Source organism: Ctenopharyngodon idella, chromosome 13 (assembly GCF_019924925.1).
Source record: "Ctenopharyngodon idella isolate HZGC_01 chromosome 13, HZGC01, whole genome shotgun sequence".
In the NCBI taxonomy this organism is placed as follows: Eukaryota; Metazoa; Chordata; class Actinopteri; order Cypriniformes; family Xenocyprididae; genus Ctenopharyngodon; species Ctenopharyngodon idella.
The window spans coordinates 24,785,445-24,797,278 of NC_067232.1; the positions used below are offsets into that span (position 1 = coordinate 24,785,445).

General features: G+C 37.9%; 1 protein-coding gene and 1 long non-coding RNA gene across 2 annotated transcripts in view; one reads left to right on the forward strand and one right to left on the reverse strand.

Moving 5' to 3' along the window:
• The window catches only part of trim8a (tripartite motif containing 8a), a 31,485-nt gene extending 21,394 nt beyond the window's left edge, over positions 1 to 10,091 (reverse strand). Inside the window, exon 1 of the mRNA XM_051916014.1 lies at positions 7,599 to 10,091. Within this exon, the coding sequence (XP_051771974.1) occupies positions 7,599 to 8,192 (594 nt within the window). The 5' untranslated portion in view covers positions 8,193 to 10,091. The remainder of the gene's footprint in view (positions 1 to 7,598) is intronic.
• LOC127524495 (uncharacterized) lies at positions 9,837 to 11,740 on the forward strand. The gene is made up of 2 exons (XR_007933065.1): positions 9,837 to 9,972; positions 10,059 to 11,740. It is a non-coding gene; the product is annotated as an uncharacterized LOC127524495 (long non-coding RNA).
• The last annotated feature ends 94 nt before the right edge of the window (positions 11,741 to 11,834 follow it).

Genomic DNA, 11,834 nt, shown 5'->3' on the forward strand with positions numbered 1-11,834 from the left:
GTGTCCTCTTTGCTCTGCGATGTATCTTTCACTGCGTGAGAAAATGGACGTGTGGCGAACAGTGAGTTTGAATGAGAGTTGGTGGCACTGCATGACAGCATTTTTAGTAGTTATGCTAAACGTTATGTTTGTTATGTTTTATTGAGCTTCCAGTGACGTAGGCGTATGCTGATATGTCGAACTCATGCGAAACGCCAGCACTCGCCATTTTTAAAAAGCCGTGTACACAGCCTATATTTACTCCACTAACTAACTCTGCAAAAACATGGAAAACAGTGATAGATGGACCTCTGAACCGTACGCTAAGGAGAAAATCCAGGGCGACTTTGAGCGTACCAACTGAAACATGATTATATATTTCTGCTAAGCTAGCGACACTGGCCATCAACCACACGGGCACGGCATAAGCTAATACTGTTTCATATACTGTCTACTTTCTTTGTATAACAGTTCTATCTAATAACGTATTAGACAGGATTGTTCGTAAACAGATCGTAAACTAATGAAGACGGAGAATGCGAGCACTGTCTGAACTGTTCTCAGCACCGTCAAAATAAAAGTCCGCCGTACCGTCAAAATAAAAGTAATGCAAACAAATGCAGTTTACGTCACTTCAGGCCCTAGGGGAACATTAGTTCTCGGGGAACCACACTGGTGGCAAAAGCCCCTATTATTATACCATGCATATGTTGACTTTTTTATTATTATTTAAAGAAGAAACCAAAACAATATATAGTTGACATTTGAGGTTTAATGCTATAGAAAAACAACTAAAAATTGTTTTCAGATTGTTTTTTTATTTTTATACAAAAATATGGCATGCAGTTGCTTTAAACAATGGTATAAAGCTATTCAATACATCATTCAATGTAAATTGTGATAATCGTAGTTAATAATCGCAATTACAATTTCAAGGGAATAATCGACAATTATGATTTTTGTCATAATTGTGCAGCCCTAATCACTGTCGTTTTGATTTTTATAGAAATAAAAACCATTTAATTTAGTTGGATAACGGTTGCTTCAATCCCATCCAGCTCTTCGAACACAAGCTGCAGCATTGTTCGTAGTGCAGCAGGAATCAGAGTTCACTGATCACGTGACGAGATGACTGACAAGACCATGGCAGAGGATTCGTTGCACAACAGAGCCTAAGTGTCTGACAAACGTCTGATCTTGTAGAATGTATGCTCAGCATCGCCGCTCCCTATTCACGGAGTACGCTTGATCGCGAAATCGAAAGTAAAACGCGAGTGCACATTCAAACGCGATTTCATTACCCCGCATTTTGAAAGCGACTACTTGATGCATGCAAATATGGTCTCTGCACTTTGAATATTGAGAGAGTTCTTTGATTATGGTTGCACTTAAGACTAAGAGAAAACTGTGTTATTTATTTTTATTTACACTGTTTATATTTCTATGATCAACTTGTGGAAAGGAGTTCAGTTGGGAGGTCAAAAGTTGTAGAAGCTCATAAATCATGTACAGTAATAAGGTCTGAAGAGACTCATAAGAAATCATACAAAAGAGAAGCCAGTCAGTTGAGTTTGTGGCAAAACCTTTTTACAGTGCTTGAGTATTGTTGTCTTTTACTGCATATGATAATTCATACTCAGAAAGTAGAAGTGAATTGACATTCATTACAAGATAAGTTAAACCATTTCAAATGCACCTGCAGACTATTTTTCTAGTCATATATTTCGTCATTGAGGATTTCTTAAAAATACTGTGTGAAAAATCTCATCTCGTCTCGTTCTCGTGAACTCAATCTCATGTCTTGTCTCGTCACACCCCTAAGAGCCACTGTTCCAGTGCATGTTCCCGGCTTGCGTCCGTTCTTGAACCGTTCCGCACATTTCCACTGCAGAAAGGTAGTTCCAGGCCAGAATTGACTTCTCAAGTCTTGACTTCTCAAGTCTTCTTCTTTTGCGTTATCTTTTGCTTGAACGGACCAATATGCACAAAATTACTTTAAAATATCCTCGTAAACAAGTGACTGCAGCCTAATAAACATGTGCTGCCTGTCATTACTGTTAATGATCTTGATTGAATATCTTTTGTGACTTAAATGAGGATTAATCTATATTTTATTTATGAAAAGAAAACTATGTGGTCATTTGATTTCAATTTCTGTACCTGAAATTTGTTCAGTTGTATTTATTTATTTAATAAATACTAATAAATAATAAATACATTTATTATATAATTTAATAATAATTTATTTGTTTGTTCTCATTTTATTACTGACTGTTTACTTGTCTTTAACCATTTAATGTTTGAAATTTATATTAGTTTATTAGTTATTCGGCTGCAACAGAAAGTTTTTCAAAAAGACAGAATAATTGTTTAATATCTAAATGTTTGATTTTATTTTTACCTTATTAGAATCAAAACTAGGATTATAAGCAGAATCGGAATCAATAAAATTCAAACGACACCCAGCCCTAGTGTTTATTATAAATAGTTTATCCGTAAGATCACAGCAAAAGCAAGCCACAACGATCCAATCAATTCCCGACGGACAAAATCAAGTCCCATCCTAGATTTTTTCCTGTTTGAGAAGCATTTTACTCAGATATACCTCACAATAAGGAAGAAAAGGCTATCGCAACTTCCGATTCATGCCGACTTCAAAAGAGCATCTTGAGCTTCAATGGAAGAAGAACATCTGAGTCACAATTTAAGTAAACACTGATATTCAGTGTGGACTTTTGGACCCCACTGTAAGTCTTTGCTAGTATATGATTATCAGACATTTGGTTTTCCAATATTCAAGAGCTTGTTGTTGAAACTTTTTAAGATGACAAGTCTATGTAAACAGTCTCATCTATAAATCAAACAAGACAAGTATTCCTCTGTGAAGTGCTACTCTGTAAAACCCGTTTTATGGATAAGCTCATTATTTCTTTCTGCTATTTGGCAATGAATCTTACAGGAAAGTAGAAAATGTGTGGGTGGAATTTATCATGCAGTGAATATTTCAAATCACTGAAAATAAACCTCTTTGGAGGCATAAATACATGATTTATCTTCAAAATGAGCTTTTAGATAATAAAGTACTTAAATAATAAAGTGTTTATTTTAGGTTGATAAACTGATGGAACAAATATAACCAAAGATTTTTAGTTGCCCTGATATTGAACAATAAGGCTTCTGAACATTTCAGGTGGCATTAAAGCTAGTTTTTCACACTTATCCTGACTGGCTTTGGGGCAATTATTCACTATTAACTTAAAAAAGCAGAAGACCTGATATTTCTGGATCTGAAGAGTGTTGACAGTCTCATTATACCAGTGTTAACATTCAGCTGGCAGGCCACAGAAATTCAGGATATGACAGAACTATCTAAGTATATACTCATGTTCCAGAACAGAACTAATGATTCAAGAGGAAGTGATTGCTTCAGCCTTTGAAAGGAAGTTTACTCTTGTTCACCTCCCTATCTAATAGGTTCATTCATGATGAAAAATGAAAAATAAAACTGATTAGGAACAAAGTTCAGTCTTTTCAAGTCCTCATTACTTTGAATATGTCTAATTAAGGTTTTTGCTATGATTAGGCTACATTTTGTTCCTCAGAGCTTAACCATTACATTAAAGTAACTAAATGTTACAGTGTAAATAATATATTAGTAAGTACTATGCAATACTAATGAAAAGTATAAAGGGACAATATTTACAGTATAAATGGACAATAAATATGGCCAATGAAACATTAATAAACAAATAAAAGTTCCTACAATATAATCATAGTAAATAAATAGTCCTTCAAACAAGCTTTTTGAAGCTTTCTGACATTTTGTTTAAATTATCTAAAAATATTCAGCGGAATTAGAAAAAAATATGAAATTTTAGTCTTGTTGCAAAAGAACTTTACTAAAACTGGTTGAATTTATGACCTGAGAACAAGACATCCTGAACAGCATTAAAAGTTCAATTACCCACTTAATTTATTTAAGTGGGTAATTTAATTACCAAAACGTTAATCTTGATTTGTTTTTTAAAACTAATTTCAGTGCATCACTAGTTTAAATTCTTTTTTTTGTGTGGCAAATTTGTCTAATAATGTGTAAATGCTGCAGCAAATTGAATTAAAGTCAGCATTAGGGCTGTGCAATTAATCGCAAAACAATCGCGATTTGAGCATGTGCAATTTCTAAATCGCATAAGACTCCAATTTTATTTATTAATTTATTTATATTTTAATATTTTGGAGTATTTTGGATTCAAGAGAGAGGATGTGTCAGAGAGCAAGGTCATTTGCAAGACATGTGAGATTATTGCAACGAAATGGGGCAATACAACAAACCTGTTCCAGCACTTAAAACAGCTCCATAAAAAAAAAAAAAAAAAAAAAAAAAAAACCTGTATGATCAATGCATGTCGACAAAGTCCATTGAAAGTAACAAAAGCACACCTCAAAGCCAGCCTGAACCGACTGAACAAGTATCCGTTGTTTAAGCATTTACAAGCATCACGCCTTATAAGAAAGGATCAAAACGGCACAAAGAAATTACCGACGCGATCACCTAACATATATGCAAAGACATGGTGCCTGCGTACATCGTCAGTAAAGACGGCTTCTGAAGACTAATACACTCGACAAAAGATACCAAAAGATGCCATCTCTGTTTATCAAGCTGTTGTGTTATTTAATTGTGAAATGTCTTATGCACTTCTTGTGCACTGAATACATTTAGAATGTAGCATATTTGAAAAAGCAAAAACAATAGTCAAAATCGCAAATAAAATCGCAATTTCAATATTCATTAAAAAAAAAAAAAAAAAAAAAAAAAAAAAATCGCAATATGATTATTTTGTCCATATTGCACAACCCTAGTCAGCATAAAACTGAAGTGGCATTAGTTTTTTCTTTCCTATTGTGACGTATATCCGAGTGAAGCAGCTTCTCAAACACGAAAAAAAAAAAAAAAATGCAGGGCAGGACTTGATTTTGTTCACTGGGAATTGATTGGATCATTGGATGGTTGTGGTTTGCTATTGCTGTGATGTCATGTAAGTGAGAGGTTGTCCCGCCCTCGTGCCAGTAAACACGAATTACAGTTCCATCGTCCTGAAGTCAATTGGTGCTTTTTGAATGGGTTTTTTGTTATGCTTGAAATAAGGTTTGTGGTTAGCACGAGCTCAAGATGCGCTAACAAGTGTCTAAATGGGTCTACTGAGGTTGTCAGGGACATTAAATGTCATCAGCCGAACAGGAACTCATCTACTCACTAGTCTGCTTCTACAGCCTCGTTGCAAACTATTATAACTCAAACTTTTTAGGGAAAATGTTTTTAAACAAAGACTGAAAGAGTTGACGGAGGCTTAGTGATGGTGACGTTGAAGTCATGAGACCGTGGTGTAGTTCGTTTATAGCCTAAGTGTTGTATTTACACTTCAAAATTCATAAAAGTTGTGTTTATTTGTGAAGATTATCACGATAAACAAAATGTGCAAGAATCATAAGCTATTGTTAGTCACAGACCTTATTTTTGGCTATAATCCAAAAGCCAATGGAAAAATACTATTGGGTTTTTGTCGAGTGAACTGGGGTGATGCTAAAATATTGCATCCCTGCAACACTCCATTGTGCACTTTTTTTCCCAGCATGCCTGTTTTACATTGGGCAACTGCCTTAAAGGCCCACTGAAGTGCCTTGAAACGAGCAGCATTATTCAATGTATTGACGTAATTTCCACATATTTCCGTAATTTTTTACATATTGAACAGCCCCTCCCCCTTTTTTAAATAGCCAATAGCATTTAGTTTATATCACAGCTCGGCCAGAGCTGCATTTTCTCTAATCTATCTCGAACCGTTTCTCCTCCCAATATCCTCCATTATTGCCTTAAAATATAGGATTCTGTGCAGAATTCAAATAGGTCTGATACATTTTGTGGTCTGCGCCGACTCGGCCATGTGATCCGCTCTGTGCTATCTTGTCTCTGGACCGGAGCAGACTGTGTGCGCTGTGGCGGTTCATGTGAAACCAGACTTCATTCGCCCCAATGGAAAGCATATTTACACTGTCTGAATGGTTCCCTATCCTGTATATGTGCCACTCACCATGTAGAAAATAGTAAATGTGTGAACAAGTGACCGATTTCAGCTGCAGATTCAGCGTCTATTTGTAGTGTAGGGGGCGGGGCGCTTCAGATCCTAGAGAGCATTTGATTGGACAGAAAATCTGATGAGAAGCGTGATGTCATCAAAATGATTGATCCATATTGGCGGAAGTGACAGACTTTAAGTTTTAAACGCTTCTAAATACGAATTTTGTCATTCGCTGCATCTTAAATCGAATACTTCCCTACTATACAGCATGCGAAAAACAGTACGCCAACAGAGTAGTATGTCCGAATACATAATATTCGAAAAACAGTAGGCGAAAAGTCCGCCCTACTACTTCTGCCGAGATTCTGAAGTGCACATTTGATAGACACTTTACTATCCCATAAGGCCAAGGGAGAGGATTTATACTGTGCGTTCACACCGCTGCCGGTGAGAGCATCAAAATTCGCCTTGGCTGCCCTGCCAACAACGCTGTACTGTCCCGCCACCGACGGGAGGGTCAAAGTAAATGACAAGTTGTGGTAACCAATCGGAATCCTCTCAAGCGAGGACCTCTACATTCCGTTTGGTTGCCGCTGAACCGCGTCATAGCTCATTACCATAAAGTTGACCTGACTTCAACTCTCCTCGACGCTCTCACCGTCCAAGACGCGCCGCGCCGCTCTCGCCGGAGCTCGCCGCTGGCTCACATTGAAAATGAATGACTTCCTGTCACTTTGACGCTCTTGCTGGCGGCGGTGTGAACGCATGGTAAATGGAGGTGAAGCGACGCAACAGACGCTGGTAGGTCACATGATAATGACAACATGGCGGATGTAGTATGTCCGGATTACATTCATACTATATAGAATGTACTTTAACGGTCGCAAAATAAGTTCATTTTCAAATGTAGTACCTACTCAGACAGTACCGATTATTTTGGAGCACACTAGCTTATAGATAATATTAGGGCTAACATATTCATTCTAAAAGCCAAAAAACGTCAATTTTGATTTCATGGAGACTTTAAAGTTGGCATGAAATATAAATTCTTCTATTTTCGACATGCATCCTGATGATCTGATGTGAATAATTCATCCATGCATGTTATTTTTTTAATTTTTTAATGAAAATGTCATAAGGAAAGGACAGACTTCTTAAATTTGCTTAAACCCCGCCCCTTTCTTGCAATCAACTGCAAGCTTGCGTTCAGACCATCATCTGCTGCTGCCTCCATCCAATCAACATCCAATAGCTCTACATTCTTTCTTCTTCTTTTAATAATTGGTTTCGATGGTGCTACTACTGTGTTACATTTTGAGAACCAACTATTTAATTATTTATTACATGTTAGCAAAGTTCATTATGGGTAATATACCAATATACCAATTCCATAACAGGGCTGTAAACCATTTCAGGGCCTGAGTTACCAGGTTAAACAATAGTATACCTCAGATGTCTAAAATGGACTATGGGCTCAGTCCCTGATGCAGGCGGAGTCTAGTTACACCCCTACTGACAATTTCGGAGCAAAACACTCACCCTGATGTCATTGCGTCGTACTTCCACGTCGCGCACCGCATGGCCATGGTTCGGCGCACATCTGGAGAAGCAGCAGTACTGGCAGACCGCCACCTGTTCCACATCGCAGTGATACAGTCTGTATTCGTCATGGTGCGGGCAGCTCCAGGCCCGGACCTCCTCAGCCGCCACCAGTATATGTCCAGGAGCTGGACAGGGCTGCTGGAGATGCGTCTGGATGTGAGACTGGCAACACGGTGCATTACAACGAAGACACACTTTCTGCGCTTGAAGAGGAGGCCCTCGCCTGCACAGAATGCAGTGCAGAACGGCCGGTGCTTTTTCGACGTTCAGCGCGTTAAATTTTTCCACAATATTATTGAGTTTGATGTTTTTCTCCAGGTTTGGTTTCTGGTTATACGCGTGGTTGCACTCCGGGCAGCGCACGTTGGCCGTGTCTTTGGCCCAGGCCTCGCTGATGCAGCCCCGGCAGAAGTTGTGTTTGCACGGCAGCTGCACAGGCTCCACGAACACATGCAAACAAATGGGACAAATGAGTTCCTCCTCAAAGCAGTTCCGCCAGCTCTCAGCCATCTCAGCCATTTGATCAGACATCCAGTTTTGAGTTGTTCCGCTCGTGGAAGGCAAACATTAAGTTCTAGCACCGTCCTAACAACGTTTCGCTCATTCTCGTGACTCCTTCATTTATATCCAGATGTTAAGGCAGTTGATGAAGACCATACAAGCACAGAAGCCCCAGAGAAACAGCTGTTGATAAAGACCCAAAATATGCCAAGGGAGCGTTTCTGCTTCTGGCAAAGTTAGTCAGCAATCAAATACCACAGTCGGGCGTGAATGAAGGAATCTGACGTCCAGGGTTTCTTTTTTTTAATGAGAGAATATTGCCATTTTTTAACGACAAATGTTTATTTGACAACAAATTAAACTATAATTTAGAAAGAGCGAAAAATGACTTAATTTAAAATGATCCTAATATGAAAAATGACTACAGATTGATAATGGTTGCTATTTTTACGAACGTTAGAAGCGATTTTAATTATTTTTTGACAGACGAATAACTAAATGAAGCAAATAAAACATAATATGCGTTATGGATATTTATTACCACAATAATAATGATGATTTAATTTATTTAAAGTTGTTTTGTGATCCAAATATTGGCACATTAATTTTCATCTTTGTTTTGGGCTTTCTCTGATTGTTAAGCTACGCATTTCTCCCTTCAGAATGAATGACCGTTATTAAAAAAAAAAAAATCCAACCGATATATTACAAATTGTTGTTACTTTACCTGTAAATAGGCTACTATTCTTCAGATACCCCGTAAATGATATCATGTATCGTTAAAAACGATAACGAAGAATCGATGATCGAGCAGAAGTGTAAATTAAATATAAAAAGTATCGGCCAAACCAATTATCTGTCTATCTTTAATTATGGCAACCAAATCAAACACCAGAGACGTAGCGTACGTTAAATGCCTAACTGACAGATGCCTGACTATCCGCTGAAAGACAACTAAACTACTAGTTAAAGGCTACGATATCGTCTAAAGTCCAATGTCAGTCAAGATAAGATCAGTTAAATCCATGTGAAAATGTCTAATCATCGGAAGCATATAGTCATTTGCTAGATTTAAAACAGGAAAAGGGTGACGCCACAAGTTCTTGAAACCCTGAAAACGTCCTTTCGTACGCATTTACTGAAGCAGTCGATCACGCATTTGATTTGTGCTCAGGGCACATGACATTTGCCCTGCTGGAATTATTAAAAAAGTAGACCTGAGCCTCTGTGCTGCTCGTGTAACACTATATCGATAGGATTTCTGTCCCCTACAACTATAAGGTAAAGCTAGAAACACCATTTATCTATTGCCGTGACGCGACTTTGAATGAACAAACAATTGACGCGTATACTCGCATGCCAACATGCTCTCGTAGCATTAAACCCCAAAGAGCAGCGATTTTATCGTTGTCAAAGCTATTCTCTCGCTATCTGTGTTGGTTGAACATTATAGAATGATCCATAACGCGATCCCTGTCCATGTTTCGCCTGATGTTTACCTGGTCGCACTTACCAGAGACGGATTGCATTCATTTTTAGTGCCTAATGTCATGTATTTTATTTTGACGAAGCTAACTCGCCTAAAATATTCATGTATTAAAGCCAGATACCTTTGTTGCTCTTAAAGGAGACGATATCGTTTGGCCCTTGTTATCGCTTATCAGCCATCTTGTTTTCCTGTTTAACGCGAATTAAAAACGACGTATCTATTTACTTTTCCTCTCATTTGTATGCCCTTTATATAGACGCTTCACGTAAAGCAAAAAGATCCAGGTCGGCGGTCATCCAGGGATATCACGTCCTTTAAAAGGTTAGTCCTGATTGAAAACAGATGCTTTACCGCCGTATTCCAATCTGCGTCTGTTATTATTTATGATTTTATTTTCTCCTTTCAAGCAAATCCTAGATGAGAGGAATGCAGGCACAGGACTGCAACTCAGGATACAGTTCACATACTCCCCCTTCCCCGATCACGTGATCAGCGCGGACTTGATACATAAAACTGGGAGGGGTTAATATGCGGAGGCGGGGCTTGATTTAAAGGGGCACACCTCTAGTTTTTTGTGATCTGTCCAACATTGAAATTCTGATTCTCTCCAGTAAATTGTTATTGTAGACCCCCTGTGGTAAAAATTAAGTTTTTATGTGTCTTTGTGGTGGTTTTAATATGCTTTAAGACAAACCATGTGCAAATTCATAAGTCAACACCATTGCTGAGTATTTTCTCCTTAAAACTGTAGTGATCTAAAGACTCTGGTGTCTGTGACGTCACAAACTACCTTGTAACCAATCACGTTAACGTGCTGGCTGGTTTTAGCATATCATTAACAGCGAACTAGCAGGGGGGTTCCGAGAAAAGCCAGGTTATCCCGGTATATTTTTCTGTTGATATGAAAAATCGTGTAGATTTAGCAATATGGCAGGTGTATGATGTATATTACGATGTTATGATGACTGTATGCCTTTCTCCACTGACGTTCTTTAGTTGTTCAAAGCATTTGTAAGGAAACTAAAGCAGTTGGCTCTGACATGGTGAACGGGAACATGGTTTGTGTAACATTAGCAACACATTATTAGCTGTTTGATAACGTAGTCAAGCAAAATGCTAATCATATTAATTACCCTTATGTGTCTGAATCTGATGTTGTAAAGAGCGATACCATTGTGCAGCGTTTACCTCAGTAAGTTGACCGAGTGGATCTCTGAGCTCCGTGAGTGGGTGGAGGCGGGGCAAATTTGCATATTCATCGATTTGCGTATACTAAATGAGGCAAGGGTGTGGAGTTACATTCAAGCTATTTTAAGGCATGAAGATTTTTTTCAGAGGAAAAAATGTTTAAATATGTCATTTTGGTGATCAAAGATGAGTTTTAAGGAATAAAATGATTGACTACAGGGGGACTTTAAGCAGCAATAAACCACACGAGACAGGAGTAATGAACTTCATCCATCTTGTTTACTATTTCACTTCCATACTCGCACACATTACAGCACACTCCAAAATAGTAGTCACTAATTCTATTATTTACTAAAATTATTTTACTGGGTTTTAATCTACCATCCAGCATCTCATCCAGTTAGGTCTCATCATCCATCCAGAGATTGCTGTATATCCCTAAGTCAAAGCTGAAATGTAGGGATGACCGGACCTTTTCAGTAGTTGCCCCCAGACTCTGGAATGCCCTACCCATTTCTATTAGATTTGCTCCATCTTTGTCTGTTTTTAAATCGAAGCAAAGATTTATGTCTTTGATATGGTATGTAATCAGTGATGAAGTTTTATTGCATTGTATTTTAGTGATGACATTGTTCTGTTAAGTCTGTTATGCAATGTGTTTTTCTTTTTCTTGTTGTTATGCAGCACATTGGTCAACTTTAGTTGGTGCTATACAAATTAAATTGACTATCTCAACAGCCCACCAGAGTGCTGTTAATCATTTAACATGCAAAGAGGGCATTTACACACACGTCTTGAAGGGACAGCATCAAAATACAGGGCATACAATTCTAAAGGTCAGAGACAGACTTGGTTCTCAATGAGGAATTTTGGTGCCTTGGTCACAAAAAAACAAACAAAACAGATATACTATTTTATGATAACAACTCATGATTCATATAATTCAATGGGAAATAGGCATTCTTTGCACAGACGGGTGGACTTGTGTAATCAAA